The sequence below is a fragment of the Myiozetetes cayanensis genome, unplaced genomic scaffold, assembly GCF_022539395.1.
Source record: "Myiozetetes cayanensis isolate MyiCay16 unplaced genomic scaffold, myiCay2020 scf4, whole genome shotgun sequence".
NCBI lineage: Eukaryota > Metazoa > Chordata > Aves > Passeriformes > Tyrannidae > Myiozetetes > Myiozetetes cayanensis.
Window position 1 is genome coordinate 21509698 of NW_026087631.1, and position 26889 is coordinate 21536586.

A 26889-nucleotide genomic window follows, 5' to 3' on the forward strand; every position below is an offset into this window, starting at 1 on the left:
TGAAGAAACAAACTTCAGAGAAGGCAAGTTATTAAGATGAAAAATTCACAGGCAAGTAAGGTAAAAAGTAGGGTGCTTGGGAAGTGACAATTGTTTATAGTTAACAGAGGATGGACAAACTATATCCTCTCTGCTGGAATTATATTCAGTGTAAATGAGAGTAAAAAGGGAATAAGCCAAGGGGCGTCTATTCCTATGACACATTATTGCATCCTAGTGGTTGCTACAGAATTGTACCAATACTATTAATTTATTGCTAAGCAGTAATTAAAAGCAAATACTAAATTATGGAATCCTGTTTTTACATATATTTATAATCCTATCATATAATGAATAAAAATAGTTAATTTTTAGTGTCAGTGGATTGGACACGTCTTGATTTTTGCCACTTACATCCTTTGAGTAAGTGAAGTACTGCAAAAGTGACAGCAAACTAGCTTATCTAGTTCCTTACCAGATTCTTGTATTTGAAAGCAACCAGTATTCCATTTCTCATAAGCTAGTGGAGGTCTAAAGCTTCTGGTACAAATTTTTGTCCAGTTTAATCTAAAGTCTATAGGTACTTGCATGTCAATTATTAGCACTTCAAAATATATTCTTTTTATGATTGTTATAAAAGTATTTATAATACAATGCATTTGTTATGCAGAAAGAAAAGAGCAGCAGAAATGAATGACAAGAGCAATTTGCTTATTGAATGCATTTTCAAGTGGAATTTGAAAACCTGCTATATAGGAGTAAAAATATGAAGAAAACTTCTTTAACAATATTAGATGCCAAGTTTCAAAGAATGGAAATATATAAAATATAGAATGATACTTTTAACAGTACATAAATAGATTTGCAATTATGTGTATGTGTATGTATATTAGTACTATTTTATATTATGTATATTAGTACTATTTATCATTTGGCACTAGTGGTCCAAAGGGATTTTCAGTCTCTTGTGTAATTCAAAAATATCTGGTTTCTTTCAGGACATTACTGAATAGTTGTGGTGAAGATCTTCCTCAACAGTTTCCAGAAGGCTTTTATCATCCATCACATTGGTTATTTTGCATACCATCTTCCTGTTTTTTCCTACTGAAGTGAGTATCATAAGTTGATGGTTGTAAAGGCTTCACTGGATTGTCAGTATTAGTCAAATACTGTGACAACATTTTGAAAAGAGTGTATCTGAATAAATGTTTAACTAATATTCTGATTTTAAAAAGGCATGGAAGCATTTTTTAATTCATTACAGATTTCTCTAATCTTTTAGAGCCTATAAGAAAGGTCACACTGAAAGCAGTGCACTGTGTTTTGCTGTTGCAGTCATTATGTTCGATATTTGAATTGTCTCCAAGGTTTTCTGGCTTTAATTAAAGGGTATATGGCTTTTGACAATAATGTAGTTCACCACAGTTGCTGTTTTGTAGGACTTATAATTAAAGGGGAGATAAAGAATATATGTCTTTCTGTGTATGACTAGTGGTTAAAAAAGTGATTTGATGTACACATGACTCCTTGAAAAATAATACTGCTTGATCATAGTTAATTTTTTTGGAGCTTATTGAATGATTAAAGGCAAAAGCTTAATTTCTTTTTCTGTGTCACTGCATATCATGACAAGTTACATATGAGATATATGCTACCAGCTGTGCTGTCATTCCATTTCTAGTTTTGAAGCTGAAGCACTCCCACACCAGTGTAGATCCTCTGCTAACCCCTTCACCTCCTCTTCCTCCTCTTCAAAGTTATTTCCTGAGAGATTTTCACTCTCAATTTTCATGAAAGGCTGTTTTTTTGAGTTCTTACTCTGTGTTTTCTGAGAAGGTATTTTTATATTTTGCAGAAATACAGTATCATATGTTTGGTGACCTGTGGTGACTTATTTGTGACCTATGTGCTATGGATTTATTATCTCTTACCTTGTACACACAGTGTCTTGTACCATGTACATAAAAATATTTTCCCTGTAATTTTGCTGCATACTACACAAAACTTGCTGATTTCTCTCCATAGCCTTCACTCCTAACTACATGTCATCAGTACTGTTATCTCCTTCCCAGCTGCCTCTGATAGCTGCTGAACAGAGGCAATATATGTTTTGACTGCATCAAAGTCATGGGGTTGGCTAAGTAAGAGCCAAACAGAGTTGAGTAACTGGTGAATTCAGAATGTGTCCTTTTCCCTGCTAGAAACAGTAATTTAAGTTCTTTAAAAGCTTGAAGCATCACATGAATTTACCTTTATCAAACTTCAAGGAAATTTGTTGGGTGGCTTTTTAAGTTATGCGTGGTTGGAGAGAAAGGAGAGAGAAGGTGGATATAGGAAAGGGAATGACTGCATGATCCATTAGAAAGGGATCTACTCCATTTCTGGGAAAATTTATGCTTCATTAAGTATTCATTGTAGAAAAGACAGTAAACTTTTTGATACCCTCATCCAAGGCCAGTACTCAAAATTTAAATTATACTGTGAATTATGAGTTTTGGAAGATGACTTCAAAAGTGAGTACCCTATGCAGTGTAAACATATGGAAAGGAAATGCTGGTACCATTTCAGTCTGATATAATTATCTTTTCTGAGGTGGAATTGGGATAAATTTGTCTTGAATAAATAGCAGGAAACTATTCCAGAGCTATGCAGTATGCACTTTTTTCCCATAGAGGACAGGTGGTAAAATATACATCTGCTTGATCACCAAATGGAAAAATGAGGAGTTCAAAAGAAAGCACATATCTGAGAAGATACAGCTGGTGTACCTGTGTGAGGAGAGTACATATATAGAGAGCCTTGTGTACTGTCCTGGTGATAATGAGTGAACTGTGTTGGTAAAATATTTAATATTTTCTTTTAACAACACACTTTTCAGCTGCTCAGAAAAAGGAACAGTGAAGGACTCTATATGTAATGAAGTAATTTGTGGGACATATTCTAAGGTGTTCTAGTTTTTTCATTGGATTTACATTCTACATCAATGAAACTTTTTTTTTCTTGAAATAATTGTATTTTGAGCATTAACAAGATATGTTTAAGTATTTCAGTAAACTGTATTTTAGAGCATGCTAACTATTCATGGATTGTTTTATGGTTTTACATCTTACTTCTAATAAAAATACATATTCACTGTTCATAACAAAATTTGGAGCATAGGCCATTGTACACCTCTCAACTGTAGCCACATAACCTTTAACTAAATACTCTAAAACCTGTCATACTATTAAGTATTTACTCTTCCTAAGCTTGATAATTCAAAAGAAAGTTTCACTATTTCCTGAAATTATCTTGTTTACTATATAGCCTGATTTACTACATTATTTTTCATAACTGAAAATTACTACAGTCTGGTTTATTTTATCAATTTGACTCCAACATTTTGTCAAGGTTATTACCATGAATTATGCCTTATAAAATCTTGCACTTTCCACTTGAGGTTTTCTTTCTTTCTGTGTTGGATACTAATCAGAATAATGTAGTTGATTATCAAACTAAATAATTATATGATCATATATATTACTGTTCCTTTAGAAGTAATTATGATTCTCTTAGTGGTAATTGTGATCCATCTTTTTTTCTTATTTGGGGTTTATAAGCATACCATTTGCAAATCAAAGTTGTTTTTTTTTCTATTAGTGTACAAAACTGAACATTTATATGTGTGATATTTATATGTACTTCACCTTTTGTCACTTTTTATGAGGCTAGTCTTATTTTCACTAGTACTGAGCTACGAGGATGGGAGAACATATGCCTCTCCATATGCACGTTACAGAACTTCTCAGTGCATTTGTTGGTGCTAGCTTCATGGCTGTAGGGAATGTCTGCTATATTTTATTTTTCCTCCAAGTGAATCACACCACTGTACACTTCAATTTGCAAGATGCTTAAAGAGCCAAGAACTGGTGTATATTACAACATGATAATTTCCCATCTGGTCAATGACAGACAAATTTTTATTCATTTCAAATACTCTAAAAATTTAATTTATTTCTATTGTAATTTGAAATAATATGCTTCATAAATCTAATTGACCAAACTTGTCCCTTATTTTGTAGTTTGAAGGCAATGAGTGATCTTATTAGATATGATAACATGACATTCAAGGGAGAAAAAACATATTAAACTGGCCCATATATTTTAACTGAATTAGTCAAGTGTTGAGTTTGCTGTCAGCCACAGCATTAACTCTAGTGAGAATATAGTAATTGTTGTAATTGTAACTTCAATTACTAACTGCTAATTAGTTTTTAACATGCATTAGGTTATATTGATATATAACTAATGTTGAACATACAGAAATTAAGATAATAATATTAAGATTGCAAAGCTCTAAGGTTGACAGTTTGAATGCAACATAGGTTTTCATATGGAAAAGTTATCTTGACTACAAGTTCTATCAATATTAAAATGTATATGTGTATATATTTTTGGTAAATATTATTAGAATGACGTATGTACTACTATGTAAATATAATTATAGAGCCAGTGCTACATTGTCAGAAATTACACATAAAGTACCAACTGAAAATCAAAAAAGCTGTACGTAAGTTTTCCTGGCCTATACATTGCTTATCAACTCAGAGGTATTTGCTGTACTGTTAAAATTGCAAAGGCTGGCATGTATAAAATCTTGCTTTACTAAAATTATTATTACAGTGAAGTTTTGACATAACAGTGTGATGTAAGGATCCTGGTGGGAAATGGTGTTATGGAAGCTTGGTTTCCTTAGGTTACTTCAAGACTGCCCTGCAAGACGTGTATTTCTGCTTTTTTGGTAATGGAAACATAAGAGACATGAGGGGGAACTAAATTAGAGGAGAGTATCGGCTGACATTTTCATTTCCAGGTGTTGTAGGTTTGTACTGAGTATATTATATATGCAGTAACCTTGACTGAACAGCAGAGTGTTTGTGCAGTCATCTCTGGTTTTTTTCGTGTGTACATTCAAGCAGAGTTGGGTGGTGACACACTTGGCTGAGTCAGGTGGCTGTAGAAGTATGCAAGGTAATGGAGAGATTCCCCTCTATTAGAACAACCACATGAACACACTTTAATTCTGTCCCAATGTGTAAATGGCACATAAAGTGTTTGAGCAGAAGCATGTAAATCCTTCTCTAGTCTGACAGGAAAGTATTATACTGAAAACCTCCTGATGAAGGTTTTAGCTGATGCTGAAGGTGTTGTGTGCATACTGGCAAATAATATTTATGCCTGCACAGTTAATACACTGGTTCATATGTAGTTTTTACATTGGTGCATGTAAAATTTGTGTGCATAAAAGCTTACATATGAAGTGCATAAAGTTTCAGTGTTAGCAGCTATTGTTGTATAAACTTGTAGCAAAAATAAATAAATACAGTGGCTAAATATCAGTTGAAATTTAATTTAAAAACCTTCAGCTTAATTAAAAAATAAACTTGCAAGAAGAAAATATACAATCCTATTTTGAAAACTTCTTTTTAAAAATGTTTCAAGGAGAAGACAATACTAAATACAGTAGGTAATAAACATCTTGCAGAACAGATTTTTTTTTTTTAACACAACACCAATTTAGTGATTGGTGTTGTGTTGCTGGCTGAGTTCAGAGGAAACCCTGGAATATTTTTAATTGGAAACCTCAAACATGGAAACCAAAACCAGAAGATACTCTGCAATCTCTTCAAATGCTAGTAAGTTTGTACTACACTTTCTCACTTCTCCCTGCTGGTGAAGAAGTAACTCAACCAGTCTAATATTTTATGTGGATTTTTCAGGACCTATAAGAATTGGTCAACCTAATCTGGAATTTTGCAATCCTTTTGAGCATTTTCTGTTTTTTAGTTAAGAGCTTCGTATACTTCATTAAGACAGTTTCTTATTAAACAATTAATGTAATGCTGAACTAAAAAGTAATAGCCTTAAATTTATTCAAGCATAGAAAAAAAATCTCCTTTTTACTTACTTAGTAGAACAAGACAAACATGGTTCCATGAGAGAGATAAGAGAAATGGCTTTGTATCAGTTATAACTTTGGCAGACTACCAAATGTTAATTTGCTTTTAGCTAGTTGAGATTAAATGTAATTCCTTCCCTGAGCTGCCTTAAAGTAAGCAAGCATGAAAGCATTTTCAGAGTAATCTGGGAGGAATTGACATTTAAGGGAGTTAGCATTACATCTGCAACTTAAGGTTATTAATTTCATAGATAAATTAACTACATTATTCTTTATCTTACATTTTGAAAGGATTCCATCAACCAGAGAAATGGCAGCCCAGGGTCAGCTGAAACTGCTCTTATCCCAGCCGTATTGTAATTTGAACTTGCTTTTGGAAACATTGCTACATCATGATTGTCTTTTAGTGAAAATTTTGCTGAGAAGCACAAGTAAGTATTTACACTGTCAATCCATATAAGAATATCAGTGAAAAACACAAATTTGTTTTTAAGTACTTAAGTGCTGAAGGAAAGCTGTCAACCATTCTGGAAGGGTTTAGGCAGCCTTATTAATATCAATAGTACTTCTTGAATGCGTTAAAAGATAGAAGTCATTTTTTAAAAATGAGAATGTTTTGTGCTCAATATGTATATTAATAGTTTAAAAGCAGACGACAGTTTAATAAAATAGGCTGCTATCATAAATGCAAAGGAGTCAAAATGAGTTTGAGCTTAACAGAGCTATGATACCACAACTACTTTACACAGATTTTTAAAAGTGTGGATTAGTAGTCTAAAAATCACTTTCAAAATTCTATTTTGATAGTGAAAAGCTTCTTAGATATTTTGTTAAACTTATTATGTTTTTGTCATTGTAGGCGTTTTAGAATTGCACTTACCTGCTTCCTCTTGTTAATCCGTTAATACCATTTTGAAAGTAGAACAAATAAAAGAATGGTTCTACAAGTTTTTTCTGTATTCTGTTGGTGTTGTGTTTGAAGCAACAAACTTTATCACATCTTTCCTTTAATATCTTTCATATATTGTTGAAAAACTAATGGTATAATCACCTGTTTGACATCATTTAGCAGGAATAGTGAATGAGAGTCTTGGTTTCTGTATTTCTTGGCAAAGGAATTCTTCCTACTTATAAAAAATCCTATTGTATCTACATAGTATTAGATATAATGTAATTTAGTTCTGTTCTTTTAAACTCATCTATTATTTGTCAGGGGTACAACACAGCTTTCACTGCTGTCATGCATCTTAGTGAGAGCTGCAGTGCATACATTTGCCTACTCAAACACCTGTCTGTTTTTACAAAGACTGGCAAATGTTTGATCAGGGTCATATTCTTACAATAATGCTAACCATTATTGAATTTTACTATCTGTTTAAATTATTACAGGTAATAAGTGACATAATGTATTAATCTGTTGACTGACCAACCTCTTAAGCTTTAGGGAAATCTGTTACTTTGAATTACAAAATGTGCTATTTACACAGGCTTTATTAATATAACTACAATATTGATATGAATAAACTTTAATTTAGATCAAGTTGATATCTGTGATGATCCATATCGTCTAAATTAATTTCAACAGGGTTAATTGTCTAATTACAAAATGTTGGTATTCTTTATTCCTTCTCCTATACAGCTAAGTATACCATAGTTTTTCAGTGATTTGCTCTGGTGATAACAAAACTGCCTGGTATTTAAAACTACATAAGAATTTTTTAATAGGAAAAGCCTTCTGACATTTTAAACGCTCAGAAACCAGTCCAGAAGGCAAAAATTCTCTATAAAGAGGTGCTTATTTGTAGATGGTTTAAAGTATTGTTAATTTTTTTCTGTATGTTACTAATACTTCAAGATACTCAAAGCAGAAACCTTTGAAACACATTTAATTTAATTGCAGTCCCATTGTTCACATGGTTGTACTATGGTGAGGTTCAAAAATAATGTGTATTCCCCATCATAGTAGGGAGTATTGTTGGGATTGGCAACGTCTTTTCCGTAGAAAGAGTATTTTGGGAGAATGCATGTGTCTTATTTTATAGACAATGTGTGCCAGGAGGCAGGTCCTCCAATGGAATAGAAACTGCTTCCTCCAAATTACGAGAATTTAAAATTATGAGATGTTTGAGTAAAGTGTAGAAATGAATAATAGTTTTTATTAAAAATGGAGAACAAAACACAATAACCACCGGGGGTACAGGGAGAAAATGGTCCGTCTCTTCACCTCCTTCTCTGAAGAGACTGGAGACCACCTGGCTGCATGGATTTCCCCCAGGCAAACAAAGGGAATATGGGGAGTTTTGTGGAGAGCTTTTTCCCCCGCTGATTCCACACGACTAAAATAAAACAAAACCTGGGTAGTTATTTTGTTCCTGCTGGTTGTGTGACTTTGGCTCCGATGGGGAGCTGTGTCCGACGCAGGGCTCCCCTCCAAGCGGCAGCAGCTTGTGGTGCGGGGGCGGTGGCGGTGTGAGCTGTCAGGCTGGTGCAGCTGCTGCAGGGCTTGTCACCTCTGGGGCTGGCGGTGAGCACAGCACAGACGGCGGGTCCAGCCAGTGCCACGCTGGAGCCAGGCGGCAGAGGTCGAAAGGCTGCGGTGGCGCTGGTCGGACTAGCAGGGAGCTGGCCTGGGTCAAAAAGTAGCTGAGCAGTTGGTCCAAAAGGCAGCTGCGGTCGGGCGGTGGGCAGGAGCAGTGGCCGCACTGGTGGTCGGAAGGCGGCAGCTGCGCTGGCAGGGGAGCATTGTCGGTGCTAGGGTGCCTTGGCTCATGGGCCAGCGATGAAGGCGTGGGAGCAGCAACCCCAGGTGCCGTGGGTCAGGAGGCCAGCAGTGAAAGCACAGAGGGGCTCCAGGGGCTGTGGGTTGGGTGGCCAGCAGGCAGCGAAAGCGCGGTTAGGAGCCTCCTGCGTTCTGTCCCAGGAGCGAGAGAGAGTAAACCAAAACTGCTTTTGCTTTTATTCCCTCCCGCCCCCGCCCCGTTCCCACGGTATCTTTGTTCCAGGGATCCCACATGAGTTCCTGCAGTACTTTGACTTCAAGGATCCCATCTACCCCCCTGCCCACCCTTCCCCAAACTGCATGGTGACATGGAAAAATTCAATAAGATAATGTAAACCCCAAAAGCATGTATGCATGATGAAGTGTTGCTAAATATTTTCAGAAGTTTATTATATTTGCTGAAGCGATTGAAACTCCATGAATGTAACTATATGCTATCTGGATAGAAAGATGACAGATTTTGACTTTTGTCTTTTTTTTTTTTTTTTTTTTTGTGCAATATGATATCTGAAGGAGCCCCTGGTGGTCTAGGGGGTAAAGGCGCCGCGCTATCACCGCGGAGACCCGGGTTCGATTCCCGGTCAGGGCCACTCCCGGGCAGGTGGGGCTCGTTAGTCCTTAAAGGCAACCCACCTACGTCCTAAGGACCTCGCTGCCACCGTCCAGGCTCGCTTGGCCCCGGCAGATGAACCTTAGGATTAAAGGGTGGGCTCAGTTCCGCGCACACTGTGTCTCACCTAAAAAAAAAAATCCAATGCGCAGGCTGGAAGGTGGAAAGACCTTCCCCGGATCTTCGCTCGCGAAGACTGGCCATTATTATTATGATATCTGAAATGTACATAAAAAGTAAAATATGAAAATAAGAAGTTATTGCATCAAACATACTAAGGCAATAAATCAGGTTATGCCAAACCAAACTGCTTACTTGTCTCCACTGAGTATGTCCACTGGGTCTAAAGGCAACTTTGAAAAAAATAGTTGAAAAATTAGATTTGCATATTTGACCTCTATAATTTAGGGTACGAATCTAAATAACCCAGATGGGTTGAAGTACAGTTAATTACAGTCATATAATCCTAGAGTTGTTTTCTGTAGGCCAAACATTCAGAAAATTTCTTTTTAAGACATGTTGTTGAGTGAGTGAAGGGTTTAAGGTCTTTGCTGTGGCTTTGTGGAGAGAAATAGAGTTGTTATTTCCAGGTACCGGGAGGTATTCTTGGCATGATGAAGTGAAAAGCAATAGCTTTGTTGAATTACGTTGGCCCAACACAGGATTATTACCAGAGGGGACCTTATCAGTCAACAGATGCCTGGCCACATACGAATAGAAGAAATCGCTGAGCAATCATCAAGGCCTTCAGTCAGTCCTTGGGCCTCATACATACTTTTGTTTAAGATGAGATGGTAGTCTCAAGGATATGATGAACAATAGTAAATGCAATGCATTCCTTTTTAGTTTTATAAATAACCCTATTCATCACCATGAATACATGAGACTCCAGTTGTTACAAAGATTTAATTTCACTTTCTACACACAACTTTAAAGTGAATGCTGGCATGTGGAGATAAACGGGAAGAAAACTGCTTTCACAACAGGACCAGACCACTGGCAGTTTCATTTAATGTTTTTGTCTTGCACAATACGTATTTGTGAGACTAACAGAAGAGGGTATTGTGTAGTCTGTACATTAATGACATTCTGGTCCCACTAAAACTTTGAAATGAGAACTGATAGTAATGTTTTCAAGTATTCTGTGGTAAGTTTAAAGTTGCAAGTCTGAAGTTGAACCCAAAGAAATGTGAATTGCTTCAAGAAGAGATCATTTACCTTGCACACATAAACAAATTGGGGAAGATAGGATTTCTACTGAAAAACTAACATTGTGTGGTGTACTATCAGCCAATTCCCTAGACACTAAAAATATAGAGGTTTCTGAGACTGTGCTTTTATTAATCAATTTCTGAAAAGAGGAATTACTTGAAAACGTGAAAGATTTTTTTTCCCCACTTTAATTCTTTGCCCTCTGTGAAACAGTTCTCTAACTGCCATGATGTGCCATCTTAAGGTAAATTGTAAGTACTAATAAAATTTAAATAAAATTTAATTAATTAGATTTTAGACACTTATGCATAAATAGCATTGGTTTTTTTGTCAGTTACTCTAAAAGAATAGTGAAAGGTGGTAACTTTACCAGTTGACCTCACTTAGAAATCAAACTGAACTATTAGTGACAGTAGTGAGTTATTACAAAAGAAAACGCACATACCTTGCATAAATCACAAACTCCATTAAAATTCTGGCATTGGCTAAATCTGTAACAATTTGACATTTTTATTTCAAGTACTTGTAGGTCATTAGTTTTCTACTTTTTTCTAATGACTTACTGGATTTAATAATCTTGAGTCATGGTTTATCAGGCAAGTGAAAAAACTGGCAACTGTGCTAGTCCTATGGTTCAACCACACACTATTTTGGGGAAATACAGTCTTGCAGATTTTTCACAAAACTTCAGTGTTAATCCACAACCCTGTCCTCATTAGAAGAGCAGAAGTAAATCTCTTACAGGAATTTATATGCTTGTGGAGAGATAGGTCTCTCCTCCAGCTATTTGTGGATCATCCAGTGAGAAACTTATGAGTTCATCTGAAAGCTTTCTTAGCCTCTTCATGATAGCAATCTGTGTCCCAGTAGCCTAACAAATGATTAGAAGATCACTTTAAATGTGGCATCTCCTTAAAATGTCCCTCTGACCAGTAATCTTACTGGATTCTGTACCTCCATAACCAATGAAGTGTTTACTGAAGTGATGTACTTCTAGCTGGAAGATAGGTAAAAAAGGAACCTTAATCAAATATCTTGCTGTTTGATGACTTTCCAGTGATAAGCTAAAGAAAACAGTAAACAGATTTTATGGAGTTTCTGAAAATTTGAATAGGAATTATTACTTGGACTATAGGAGAGCCCTGCTGCAAGTCACATACCTTTTCTTGACAAAGTAGTAGCAGGTAAGCGCTGGATGAGTGATAATGTCAGCAAGTTACTGGGAGGTATTTCTAACACTAAGAAAGAAATATGGAGAAATAGCACTTGTAACTCCACCTTTCTGAAGATAGGTTTTTAAAATAGGTGGTAGTATCCCAAGAGGTTTAGTCCATTATTTTGTCATAGGAAGAGTGATTCACTGTGAATGGTATAGCTGTTATGCAATAGATATATTTCTTACGAAGTAAAAAAAATTTTGATATTGTCTGTGCATATGGAACATTATGCTATATGGAAAAAACAAAGAACAGATTTAGCAGTTATCTAGAAAAATGTATACCACATATATATGGATGTTAAGTCCTGATAAAATGATAAAGAAGCATCTCCTTTGAGCTACCTAAAGGAGCTCTAGATTCCCTTCACAGACTAGCTTTGGCTATACAAATGTAGTCAGTGAAAAAAAGATAAATGCCATCAGTGGGCAGTAAGTATGATTATGTGATAATTAACAAGGAGGATGCTTTGGAGTTCAAATGAAGATGAATATTTAATGTTATGACAGGTGAGCTAATAAACGTAAAAGAAAAAATCTAAGGCAAGAGAATATATATTTCTATATATCTTTCTCTAGACTCCTTATTCATGATATTTAACCAGCTATACTGATCAGCCAGCTGAAGTCTTCAACCGACAGATCCTTTCTAACCCAAGGGATTCTATGATTCTGTGATTCTATGATCCATGTCTGTTTATCAGTCAGAAAACTCATTTTAACCTTAGCTTTCAAGGGTCAGCTATTCTTACAAGGGCAGCCTTTACTTCAGTGTGGAACAGGAAAATCTGGTGAATGGTTGCATTATGTTTAGCCACAGAATAGTTTACCAGTGGATTAATGAAGATCTTTGCTTAAAAGCATAAGACTTGTATTATACAATAGTTATTCAAGATGTATGTATAACACCCTCTACAGAATTCTTTTATACTCATTTCCCTTTATCTAAATCTCTTAGTAGCACTAAGTTGATTAGAAAACTTATTAATAAATTGTGACTCAAACTTTCTGTATGGCATGGTCATAGAACAAATTTAGGCTTAATTTCAAGTCATAAGCCCCTTTAAACACAGCAATTCCCCATCATGTTCTACAAAAACAGTTTACATAATATTTAAAATCTCAGCTAGCCCTCCTCCCTAGAATTCAGTTAAATTAATTTTAAAAATAAGTACTGATGGTAATATAATTGCAGTTCAATTCAAATTTCATCTCACAGTTTGAATACATCTGGGTTTTCTTTTTTGAACAACTTTTTCTGCTTTGTTGCTTATTTCTTTGTCATATTCATATTAGAAGACATATCCCTGGTGTCTTGGTTTAATGACAATCTATTCAGGAGGTTAGACCTCTAATGAGATGAGCCCTTTGTTTTTTTTCTTTGTTTCCCCCCTCCCAATATAGAGAAGGTAAAACTTAGGAGGAGTCTGAATGAAGAAGGGAAAATAACAATTTTACCAAAAAGGGAAAGAAACAAAACAAACAAACAAATAAAATAATAGAAAATATTATATGGCTATCTACCTTCCCCCTAGGTTAGAACAAAACCTGAAAGGATATTTTGCCCAAAGAAGGTCCTGTGCTGCTGAGGTGGCGGTGTGGGCTGTGGTGTAGCAAACCACGTGTGTGTCAGTGGTGGGGCTGGGGCTAATCCGGCGTTGTGCTGCGGCCCACTGGGGCCAGTCAGGCTTGGGAAGCAGGGCGGCAGTGCTCTGTGTGGGCAAGAGAGCAAAACAGCTGCAGCTGAGACAGGGGCAACTCCCTGGAGGGGAGATAGCTGCTGAGGCGGCAGCGAGTCTGTATGAGGCTTGGCACACTGGGACGGCTCAGCTGGGGCCAACGTGTCCCGGGTCTGATGCAAAACCAGCTCTGACCTGAGGCAAAAAGCAGCCACAGCTGAGGCAGGGTGGCCCTCAGGAAAGACTCTGAGTCCGCTGTGCTCTAGTGGGCAAAAACGAGGTACAAAGAGAAGGCATTTTTGGCCCCTGCACCCCTTTTCATAGAATCATAGAATTAACTGGGTTGGAAGAGATCTCTGAGATCATCAAGTCCAACCCTTGATCCAACCCCACGGTGATTACTAGATCATGGCAGCACCCAGTGCCACATCCAGTCTCATCTTAAAAACCTCCAGGGACGGTGAATCCACCACCTCTCTGGGCAGGCCATTCCAATGCCTGATCACTCTCTCGGAAAAGAACTTCTTTCTAATATCCAACCTAAAACTCCCCTGGCAGAGCTTAAGCATGTTCCCTCTTGTCCTAGTGCTGGTTGCCTGGGAGAAGAGACCGACACCCACCTGGCTACAACCTCCTCTCAGGGAGCTGTAGAGAGTGATGAGGTCTCCCCTGAGCCTCCTCTTCTCCAGGCTAAACAACCACATCTCCCTCAGCCTCTCCTCATAGCACTTGTGCTCAGGTCCCTTCAACAGCCTGGTTGCTCTTCTCTGGACTTGCTCCAGCCCCTCAATGTCCTTCCTGAACTGAGGGGCCCAGAACTGGACACAGCACTCCAGGTGTGGCCTCACCAGTGCTGAGTACAGGGGAAGGATCCCTTCCCTGGTCCTGCTGGCCACACTGTTCCTAATGCAGGCCAGGATGCCATTGGCCTTCTTGGCCACCTGGGCACACTGCTGGCTCATGTTCAGCCTCCTGTCAATCAGCACCCCCAGGTCCCTTTCTGCCTGGCTGCTCTCCAGCCACTCTGTGCCCAGCCTGTAGCGCTGCAGGGGTTGTTGTGGCCAAAGTGCAGGACCCGGCACTTGGCCTTGTTGAACCCCATCCCATTGGAATCAGCCCAACTCTCGAGCCTATCCAGGTCCCTCTGCAGAGCTCTCCTACCTTCCAGCTGATCGACACTCCCTCCCAACTTGGTGTCGTCTGCAAATTTGCTAATCATGGACTCAGTTCCCTCATCTAAATCATCGATAAAGATATTAAACAGAACTGGGCCTAGCACTGATCCTTGGGGGACACCACTGGTGACCGGCCCCCAGCTGGATGCAGCCCCGTTCACCAGCACTCTCTGGGCCCGGCCCTCCAGCCAGTTCTTAACCCAGCACAGAGTGCCCCTGTCCAAGCCCTGGGCTGCAGCTTTTCCAGGAGTATATTATGGGAGACAGTGTCAAAGGCTTTGCTGAAGTCCAGATAGACACATCCACAGCCTTCCCCTCATCCACCAGGCGGGTCACCTGATCATAAAAGGAGATCAGGTTGGTCAGACAGGACCTGCCCCTCCTAAACCCGTGCTGGCTGGGTCTGAGCCCTTGTCCATCCTGTAGGTGCTGTGTGATTGCACTCAGGATGATCTGCTCCATAATCTTGCCAGGCACTGAGGTCAGGCTGACAGGCCTGGAGTTTCCCGGGTCCTCCTTGCAGCCCTTTTTGTAGATTGGTGTGACATTCACCAACTTCCAATTGTCTGGGACCTCCCCAGAGAGCCAGGACTGTTGGTAAACGATGGAGAGTGGCTTGGCAAGCTCTTCTGCCAGCTCCCTCATCCTCCCTAGGATTGATCCCATCTGGTCCCACAGACTTGTGTGGATCCAGGTGGCTAAGTAAGTCACTGACTATTTCCTCCTGGAATACAGGGGACTATTTGGCTTACTGTCCCTGTCTACCAGCTCCAAAGGCCAGTTATCCTGAGGGCCATCTGTCCTACTGATGAATACTGAGGCAAAGTAGGTGTTATCTCCTATAGGTTTTATCTCCTGTCTCCCAAGTTCCCAGGATGCTCCACTGCATGGACCCAACTTTCTGGTGGGTTCCGAGACACCAGGGGCAGCTAGGATGGGGAGGTGTCTCCCGTGTTCCAAGTTACCTGGTCGTATGAAATATTCATCACTGAAAATTCTTACGATTTAACTGAAACTACACCACCTGGTTGTGAGTGAATTGTGAGGAATCCATTTGTTTCTTCACTCAGAGGCATCAGGCACTGGAAGCAGTACATGCCAGCTCATTCAACTCATAGGGAAAAAACCCACCTGATTAAAAGAATCTTATTGCTGATCTGTCTGCTCTCTTGGGAAACAAACAAGCAAGCAAACAAACAAAAAAGAAAACAGAAAAAGAAAACAAAAAACCAAACCATAGCTTATTGGTTATGAAATCACTGATCCCTTTTTTAGATTTCTACATGCTCTGGGCTATTTCCATTGAGGTTGCACACTATCCAAATTGAATGCTTTACAATAATGTGTGAATTAGGTTGTAGGAATTCAAAGAAGAGTAAAATGAGATTTTTCAATTTTATGACGTTCTCAAGTCATTCACTTGAAGATAGGTGGAAAGTAACAATTCCCCACTGTGGTAGATTTTGAAGGCTGTTTGAATGCTAGAAAAAACACAGTCTAGAAATTCAGTCTCTCCTATCTTTCTCCTGCACAGGTTGCTACAGGTAAGGACAGCCAGACTGGCAGAAAGCAATGACATTTTGAAGTATTTCATTTAAATAATTTTTACAGAAACCTCCAGTTTTGCAAACTAGAAACTTAAATTAAAAGTACTTAATGGGTTCTGTCTTTGTCATTTGTTACGATTGTTAACATCCGAATGATACTCCACAAATATGTAGGAAGCTGAGGTCTGTGACATTAGCGCAAGTCCAAGCCATTGAGTCGCATTGTCTCCAAGAGCTTTAAACACATAATTATCTTTCAGATAGGAGATTACTTTGTAGTGATTATCAGAAACATTAGAAAATACATGTTTTATAAGCCATTACACTCAACTCTATGAATATCACTAGTTGTCTTTAAAATCTCTCTTAGCAGGGCTGAGATTTTGTTTTGCCAAACTGTTTTATTCAGAGAAACAAAACCAACACATTTGGAGGACTATGCAGCTGCTGCTTTTTTAAAATGTTATATAACTCAATAGAGTTCTGTTGTTTCCTATGACCAACATGCCAGTAAGAGGAGTTAAGCAGTAATAGCTTTTGGACTGTGATTTTAGAGTAGTAGTAGTACAGTTTAATTCTGATTAATATTTAGTAAATAATTTCTGATTATATACTGAGTTTATTTGAATTAAATAGGCATATTCCATAGTTTGAAAACATGCCTTAGAGTTTTTTTAATGGCTACACATAATTCAGGAAGACAGTCAACTGTCATTATCCGGAGGAAGACAAGATTTTAATACCTGTAATGTTATTGTTGTTTAAAACATTATTCAGATTTAGTTTGCAGTTTGTTTTAATTAATGCTATCTATTACTGAGAACTTGAATTATTTGGAAATTATTGGAACCATGTTTTTGTTTATTTTGAAGGACATGAAGCATTGAATCGTGATGAACAAAGTTCTCTCTTCGAACAAGAACAGATAAATAACAAAGAGCCTACTCTGATTGAAACAATCTTCACAGTATTGTCTTACTGCACTTTATCGCCCAAATCTCTTGGCATTGCTTTTGAGACCTACATGGAAAAAGAGCATTTGTGGAATTGCTTGTACAGTATGACAGGTATTTAATTTGTTAATAAGCACTTAAAATCTGATGTTTAACCCTATTGGTTTTCAGACATATAATGAATATTTTTTTTTTTACCTTTATAAATCAGGTAAAATGATGGTATTTCAAAATTATAGTGTAATTGAAGTGTTCTATGCAATCAGGCTGTGCTAGGAGTGGTGAAAATTTTGAAGAACACACAGGTTTAGGAGAAGTGTGGTCAATCAGGAGTCTGATTACCTTAAGTGTCTGTCTTACCAGGAGGCTGTCTGCAGAACATTTCTGTAGATCTCTACCAGTAAAGGTTCTTTGTCTCTGTGCATTTAAGGACTCCAGACCTTTGCCATGATTTAAAAATAGGACAGCATTGAAGGAGAGCAGAAAATGAGAAGGAAGCACTCCTTCTCCCATTGAGGGAGAAATATTCTGGTGGGCATATAGACTCTGTTGTCAACAGGCAGAGAGCATCTGGATTTTCAATGAAGAGAGAGAGCTGCCCTAACAATTAGAGCAACTAAAACTGTCCCTAAAGAAAAGTAGTATTCGACCAGAAAAAAGAGGTGAGATTTGGAAGGGTGATATTGCAAATTATGCATTAGAAATAAGAACGCTCACAGGAAAAGAAAGGAAAAAAATGGGAAAATGCAAGAGGAGAAATAGTATTATGAGTATCACAAAATAGAAAACAATGGTCGTAAAAGTACTCAGGTATTCCTCAGAGCAAAACAGGACTGCAAAACATAGAAGTTTGAGGTGTAAGTTGAAGGAAAATAGAAATGTTGCATGGGAGCTTCCGGAAAGGCCATGATTAGATCAGGAAAAAGTACAGAGAAACAAAAGTAAGAGTAAAGGATTTAACATGTCAAAACACATCTCTCATATGCTCTGCAGCACTGTTCCTGACAACTGCAGCTCCATAGCAATGGAGAAACTGCAGTTTGCTATGATATTAAGAATGTGGAGAAGATTGATACTTGTAATGTCAATAGCTGTATTTAGGATGGTCTGTTTTCAACGTGCAATCACTGATGACATGCTGTGTTTCTGTTGATGACTGTTATTTGTATGTATTTTTGTTTCCAAAATACCTTTTCTTTTTTTGCAGTACTCTAGTGTAACAGTTTGGGTATCTAATAAATGCAACTTCATTAATACTTCAAAACAAGGAAGTAGGAAAAAAAAGGTATATCTGTTCTCCTCATTGATGCCTAACAAGTAATTAAATGTTTTCCATAGAAAAGGGAAGACATTAATCAGTTTAAATTGAATTTTTCTAAACCTATCAATGGAGAAATGGGGAGGAAGGAAATAAACTGAAATACTTTTTGTCGGTACTGTGTTTAGATGGTGCAAGATGGCTATATTATTTTGCTTTTTTTTTTTCTTAAATTTGTAATACACCAAAAGGTCTAATTTATTATGAATCATGATGTTGTTATTTTTCTTTCCATAAGAATTCTGAAACACTTCTTTCTGAAACACATTTACACAAATGACTACACTTACTGAATATTTAATAATTATTTCTTCTGAAGTTTCCAGTTGTGGTGAGTCAGAGCCGGAAGTTATCAGATGCTTGAAGTTGACTTTGATTAATTCAGTCAAGGGTGTAGTGAAACAGATTATTTCTTTGATGCATTCATGGGAGGCAACAGAAAACTATGGAACTTACCAGCACAAGCAAATAGTTCCTGAAAGTTTACTGAAAACAGTTCCAAAGGAATGGAATTACACTCCCCGGGAAATGAAGAGAAAAGAATCTGGGAAATGTAGGTGAAATTTATGCTGTTTTATAAGTTTGTCATAAGAACTTTTTAGCCCTTTAATGCTTGAACTGGACAGTTAGATTTCTTGAGTGTTGTAGTTTGACAATGAACAAAACAATTTCCAAACATCCTGTGGTGGTTGGTTTTTTTTTTAGTACTTTGTGTTAAAATTCAGTTATTTTTCTTGAGGCTTACACCATACACACACAAACAAGGTTTTGAAAATAATCAGTATTGCAGTAGTGATAATAATAGTACTGAACATGTTTTTAGCATTTGGCAGTAATAGGGTGAGATTCAAGGCAGGGTAAAAATAATGTCTGTGCTTGGGTCTCAATGGCTGTAACCAGTTTACCTTTTCATTATCATCTTCTCAGTCAGGATTGTTATTCATCCCAACTACAGAACACAACAATTTATGTTTGACTAAGAAAAGCACTGAAACTTTTATAGAATATGCTACTGCTTGGTTGTTGAAACAGTTAGTGAAAAAAGAAATAATATACTGAAGAGGAGATATTTGGAAGGTGATTAGATGTACAGCTGATTTCTGGTGTATATTTTTATAGTCTTGAGTGCCTAAAGCATCTGTCATTTCAGAAGGTTAACTTCTGGAAACATGTAATCATAAATTATTGCCACCAAAATATTACCTGATTATTTTCAGTACTGTAGCATCACTGTAGTATATCCTAGCATGATTTTTTGAATATGTAGATTGTAGCCAAGCCAGGGCATCAGTGCATTCCTTCTCTCCATACATGTTCTTTTCACTGCACTCTCACTTTAGTTTACAACTTGTATGGCTATTTTAGGTTATTGCTAAGCATGAATGGATATACAAATTGAGACATAAGACTCAGGCTTAAAGACAAAATAATTTTTCTGTGTGATATGAAGAACTGATATGGGTTTTTTTTAATTAAAAAATGTTTATAATGCAGGTGCAATGAGTTGGGGTTTTCTTGAATTGTTTGGGTTTTGTTTTGGTGGGTTTTTTTTTTTACTTAACTCCATGTTGTGGGTCACCTTTTACTGTATTTTTTCATTTTGGATTTGTCTTGGGTTTTGAGCAGCATATTTTCTGTAGTTGTTTCTATAGCTACTTTTAATATCTGGAATCTTTAAAATGTAGTGCTGTCTAGTGTATGTGCTTATTTGAAAACTGATAAACTGAAGTTTTTTAGGTCTGAACATAGGAAAGATTGATAGAAAACAAAAGATTATAAGTGTAAGAAATATCCTGATATAACACTGAGTGCAGTGTTCCAGTCATGAAGTTGCAAAAGTATTACAGTTCTGAAGACAACTTTTTGCCATTCAGAATATCTGGGTGTTGTCTTTCTCATTTATACTACAATGAGTCTGTAGAACAAGACTAATTGTTAAAGAGAGTCAGTCTGAATTCTAAACTTTCTAGGTTCTCTGCTCGTAATTCATGTAATTGTTTAGGTTTTGTGGGATTTACGTGCAGATACTGTAATAGAAGTCAAGCTACACTCTTGAGTACTTAATCTTTTTACCCATTTTCAGTACAAAAGAAAGTTAGAAATTATCATACAACATTCAGAAGCATGCTGTGATAGAACTATAATGTTAATGTTAATCATATCTTTTCTATTTTTAAGGCTTCACAAGGCTTGCAGCTCAGGCAGTATCTATTGTAATCAGCAAGTTACCTACAGTGATTGCATGTTTGCCTCCCCCAATTAAGTACTTCTTTTTTCTGGCTGAGAGAAAAATGTCAAGAAACTTTGCTGAATTGAAGAAAGCTGGTCTGCTCGTCTGGAACTTGATTCTAATTATATGTCGGATATTTGAGGATGGAAATACTGCAGAACTTTTAACAGGTGCAACACTTGACAGATGGAGCAAAGAAAAACTCAGTTTAGTTCGTGTGTGCTTAGAAAGTATTATGGGAAAACAGAAAAGTGGTCCTAAGCAAGTGACCCAGAAGATTATACAAAACATTGAACAGCAAAGACCAAACTGGATTGAAAGCCAGTTGCTGAAGGCAAGAAAATTGAGCACAGACTGGTAAGAACATAGGACTTAACAAATACTGTTTGCTCTTTATTTTACTGGATTATTGGCACATTTATGGCTATTGTTTAATTTAAAAAAAAAAAAAAAAAGATGAGCAGTGATCTTATATGAAGCAGATTAGTTCTTAATATTGATGTCTTTATACCATGTGTTTGTGACTTAATCGTATTGTTGAAACAGTAAACCATGGTTATTTCACCAGAACAGTTTTCATAGTATTGCAAAAGTTCATATTTTCACGATGATCGAGAAATCTGGACAATTCTTGTATGGAAAGATACCAGTTTTGTATCTTTCAGAATGTGAAGAGGTGCTAAATATATTTGTAATTCAGTTTTGCTATGATGAATAAATTAAGAGTGACTATGAAAAGCTTTCAGTGTTCATTTGTGAGGAAAAAAGTAAGCATACTTCATTCAAAATCATATCAAGCCCTGAGGGCAAATAGTTTATATCAAAACAGAACAAGGAGAATACCCTGCTGTGGCTTTCTGAGAAAATACTGATCTTTCCTTCTGGGTTGACATTAAGGTCTGAGTGGTTTTAATCCTTACAGGGATTTTTCAAGGAGTTGCGTACATGTCAGTGTGTTCCTAGTCCAGTCTGCTTTAATGTTGTAGTCATGTATCATTCTGTAAAAATACCATTCATCAGCATTCCAATATGAGATTTATTGCAGTTACATGACTTACTGAATTAATTTGTAGCTACTGAAAGTAAGATTGCTGCTTTTCTCAGTGAATATTCTTAAAGGTTGTGGTCACTGCTATCCTGACAGTAACTTTTGGATTTGTTATGCTTACAAACAAAAGATACAGTGATGGCAGGCTTTCATTCAGTGCTTTAAAGGGCAGTATCCTATTTCTCTGAGTAGTCAGTTGAGTTGCACTAACCAGTAACAGTGTCACACAAATGCTCATTGACATTGACCTTTGTTATATTTACTTTTCCCTTTAATTCTAATTTACATGCTCTAATCCAGCAATTAAGATTGAAACCAGATGCCAGTGACTGAAAGAACTGTACAATAAAAACCCCATAATGATAATGTGTAAAATGATAGTTAACAGAAAGGTTCCATAACACAATTTCTAATGTCACTGAGACAATAGGTAGTTCTTAAAAAATACAAAGGATAAGACAATATTGTGGATAACATTTAAAAACTAGAACTTTAATATATAGCACTTCTTCCGAAGCTGAGAATTTTAAGTTAATATACTACTTTATTTTCTTTTCTGACAGACTGCAGAAATGTTGTGTTGTACATTAGGTATCACACTGTGGAAAATAAACGTGGGAAAATGTTTTCTATATGTGTACAGTGTCAACCAAAGAGAGAACTAGTTTGTGACTAGGGCTGCTAATTTTAAGGTTAAGATAATGAAGAATGCATTATCTGCTCTTTAAATGAGTAGTTATTCGATGCAGTTATGAAATTTAGTCCCCCAAGTTCAGTTGCAATTCTGCAATAGTAATCTGACATGACTGTTATTTTTCCATTTTTTTATTCAAATATTATTGGTCAATATTTGGGGAAAAAAAAGGATCCAGTTTATAAAAAGATGAGATATGCAATGTATAGATAAATATTATTATGAATGCTTATTTCATAGTGAACCTGAAATTCAAATAGTCAATTAAAGTGAGTAATGATCACATAATCATTAAACTAAAAACAATCTTTCAAGGGCAGACTTATGATGTTCATGTGATTTCTTTGGAACAGAATGACTATATTGGAAAATCTAAGTTGGTGTTTTGTAACCTTTTAATTGAAGGATTTTTGGGGGTGGGTGTATGCACATGCGTATATACATTTGTGTTTTTAAATGCTTATAGACTTCTAATAGATACAGTGTGTGAAAAAAACCAAAACCTATAAATTTTAAAAATTTATTTGAGATTCACCTACACAGATGTGGAAACGTCTTTAAAGTGCACTGGGTTTTTATAAGGAAAATCCTTGCTTAATTTTATCTTACGTTATTGTTATGCTACTTACAGAAAAAGTCTAAATTTGTATAGATTCTTCCATTGTGGAGTACAAATTTAACTTAATTTTTAAGAAAATTTCAAAAATAATAGTCTTAGTTAAAAGGTTCAGAAAGTGGTAGTTGCACGCATGTCCTGTTTTGTGTACTGCCTGAAAGCATTACTATTTATTAAGATAACCTTCATTTTATGGTAGCACCAAAGCTGTAAACAGTCATGTTAGATTCTGAGGAACACATGTCCTGAGAAGAAATGTCTGTCTTTGCAAAGTAATTTGTTGAATTGAAGATTATTGTTTTTCATCATGATGACCCTGACCTTGCTGGCTGGGTGCATATACAGATTAAGATGAATGTAGTTATTCCTTGGCTGAGATCTGCCTCTTTCAGGGCACATTCTTCCTAATGACATGATTGATAGGCAGTCCCAAATCCAGAGAGGAAGTCATTAATCATAGTGCTGACTGAATCCAATCATCTGCTTCACCTGCACAGTGATGGGCAGTAAAGGATACAATTTGGGTGCTAGCACTGATACACTCCTTTGTCAGCTTTTTCAATGTCAGTCGCATGAAATTCAGGTTGTATCTGTACATGGCATCAAATAAAAGCCTTAAGTGTGCTTTAATTTTAAAGATCAATTTCTTTTAAGCTTTTCTGTAAAATACACCATAATAACAGAGTATTGCTTACTTCCATTCAGCAAAGAACAAAATTATAGTTTGTATTTTGAGACTATTTGCTCTGTAGGACATTCTGAAACTGCATGTGGAAACAATATCAGCTTTAATGCCCAGCAGCTGTGCAGCATTTCAGAGACCCTTCAGGTCAAACAGCAACTTTCAGCAGAACTGACTTTGTAATTATGGCACACTTTCAATAGTAAACTGCAACTGCAGTGTTTCAGGATTTGGGTTTTTTTTTTTGTTTTGTTTTACTTCTAAAGCAGTAAAATACTAATTTTTTTTTTAATTCAAAATGATTCTTTGGTATATTTTAAGTTATTCTAATAACGACTATAGAAAGAACAATATATTCCAGTTGGTCTTTCGAGTTCTTGACACCTATGTGTCAAGGTGCAAACAAATAGCTGTGTTGCAGTTCTAGTATTTGAGGAAAAATAGTTTTCATACTTCTTCTTTCATAGACTTGGTCAATAACAATCCTGTGGTGGTATCTTATGCTTTTATGCAGAGAGCGCAGTCTGGGAATGATCAGAGATTTGAATGTACGATTTTGAAGGTATTTGGGCATGTCACCTTCAGATTTTATTTAGTGTCAGTTTCACACAAATACAAGAAAAATCAGGACCAGTATAGGGCAAAAAGTTCAACAAGTGGCAAATAGGTACCTTTTAAATGGTTAACAACATACCAGTGGGAAGAAAAAGACTTCACTTTAAAACTTCCAACCTATATTTAAGGTAATGGCTACCTTTCTGACATGTTAATTAGGCTTTAATATGTGCAGCGACAGGCAAAGAAAAATGCACAAAAGATCGAATGCAAATGCCATTTCTAGTAGCAAAGATACTTCTCTAGTGGAAAAGAAAACTAAAAAATATTTGCTGCTTGTATATCTTTAGGGTAAAGAATGTTTTATGTGTTCATTTTTCCAATTAAAGTGATTAAAATTAGAATAACGTTACTTAGCATGTACTGTGTATGTGTATTGGATATATGTGCAGCAATATTTCTGCAAGCCAAATATATCTAAGTTTTTCTAAACGTGTAGTTTTAACTGGGTTTGTATTAGTATTTTGATTTTTAGAAATTTAACTTAGGACTGTTCGTATCTTTTCAATATTCTAGTGCCTCAAACACAGTAGAAGGTGCAACGTTAGAGGAAGGAGGTATTGCACTTGGATTCACTGAGCAGAAAATAAACATGATGGTCCTGGATATCTGCCACAAACCAGGTGGCAGCGAGTACCTGAGGCAAATTTATCACATCATCCAGCTCAATGAGGTAGGGAAATGGCCTTTTCACTGAGCAATTAGGTGTGTACTGGCCTGGGGCAGCGTCTGCTGGCAGTTAAGGGTTAGTCAAGGAGGTGATAATGGTTCTTAAAGTCAATATGAAATCCTGTATTGTATTGTAATAGAATCCATTCAGTTTAGACTTTTCTGCATTTCTACTGGGAAGATTACTTTATAGGAAACACTATAGATTTTATTTAGGTACTTACACAGTAGTATGGCTCATAAACTTCCTTCAGTTTCGTATTGTAGACCACGGATACATTTTAGGAGTTTGAGCACAGTAAAAAAAAAAAGAAAAATTAAAAAAAAATAAAAAATGAAGCAATTGTTAAAAAATTGACTGTTACAAAAGGTAAAATTAAATATAATAAATTAAGTCTTTTAATTTAAAAAACAAACGAACTCTGCTGAGGAAGTAAACGCATCCACATGAAATCTTACTTTATCTAGATAACTCGGTTCAGCTGAAGTGTTTTTGAAGTCACAGTCAAGAAATTCATGTTTGTTTTCTGCACATGGAATTTTAGCAGCACAAAAGAATTATTTCGTTATTTATAAGGCTGTACTAAATTGCCCCAAGTTACCAAAAATATTCTGATTTTATTCACTGAAATAAACACAGGTTTGCTTAAATTGTATGATAACACAGATCTACATAGCTTAATTAAGAAAGTTCTGTTTATTAGCTTTAATTACAAAATTAGAATTCCTTGAATGCATAAGCAGGTACTGTTAAGACCACTGCAGGTGTACAAAAGTGTTTGTAATAAAATGCAAAATAATGCAAATATAGGCGAGACAAGGATTTTTCTTTTTTTAAATAAATGATAGTATAAAAACCCAATTAGACAATTATGTCTGTATGAATGCCATACAGAACATCTTAGTACTGGCACTGTGCTGCTGAAAATTGAGATCAACTGTTTAGTTCCTAAATATAGGCTTAAAACCAATCTTTATGCATCTTCATCTGGAAGCATTAGAAGCAATGTAAGCATGTATGTAGACATGGCAGCCTAACATTAATACAGTACAGAATATTTTCAAATTTCATCTCAAACAACTGGTTTGGGAAGTGAAGTGAAAATGATTACTGTAATAAACAAAACCTTTTCACCTGGAGCACATTCAGGATTACTCTTAGGTATAACAGAGTGAGGAAAAGATGATGAGCAAGACCTCTAAAAATAGTATATAGTCCAGTAGTTAGGGCAGTCACCTAGAGACAGGATATGCAGGCTCAGATCTTTTTTCTTCCTGGTTTAGACTGGGGAATTCAATCTGCGTCTCCCACATCCAAACTAACTCCCCAAACCTCTAGACCATTAGCTACCAGCATGGAACTCCTTACTTTTCCCCTGTTGGAGTTGTTTCACCATGTAGAAATTGCTGTAAAAATGCATTCTGTAACTTTTAGGGTCTAAAATAGAATCATACTCTAGTTGAAGGAATAGGATGCACATACTGGGTTTTGGAGACCTGATCCAAGATCCGACTCCTGTGAGTATTCGGTTATTTATACAAAGTGGAGCAGCTCTAATAGGAGGTAAGAAGCTGAGAGAATTTGGTGGAAGAGGGACTTCAGCCTGACTTTCCACATCCCAGGTGTCTCTCCTTGAATTTCTGCAGCAAGAGCTTTGTTAATTATAGAACACTTCTTAGTGGAAAAAACTGTATTTTGGGGAAAAAAAAAAAAAAAGGAAGAGATCCTGACCAGAGTGACTTGCAGAAAGACTTAACTGTATTACTTTGAATTGCCTTTGAAACTATTACAAAACATTTTCATGCTTAACACGGTATTATGATAACGCAGTTTTCAATATTATTTTTCAAAACTTAATTTATGTTTAATATGTCTGACTACCAAGAAACAGCCTTGATTATCTGTTCAAAGGTCCACCCTTTTGTTTA

The 26889-nt window shown here is 36.5% G+C and overlaps 1 protein-coding gene across 4 annotated transcripts in view; it reads left to right on the plus strand.

Moving 5' to 3' along the window:
• KIAA0825 (KIAA0825 ortholog) overlaps window positions 1–26889 on the plus strand; it is a 246955-nt gene that overhangs the window by 108496 nt on the left and 111570 nt on the right. For 3 of the 4 annotated variants that reach the window (XM_050329299.1, XM_050329297.1, XM_050329298.1), the window contains exons 12-17: window positions 978–1088; window positions 6209–6348; window positions 17008–17202; window positions 18726–18959; window positions 20585–20993; window positions 24808–24964. In XM_050329299.1, the coding sequence (XP_050185256.1) occupies window positions 978–1088; window positions 6209–6348; window positions 17008–17202; window positions 18726–18959; window positions 20585–20993; window positions 24808–24964 (1246 nt within the window). The remainder of the gene's footprint in view (window positions 1–977; window positions 1089–6208; window positions 6349–17007; window positions 17203–18725; window positions 18960–20584; window positions 20994–24807; window positions 24965–26889) is intronic. The other variant, XM_050329300.1, reaches the window with a different exon arrangement.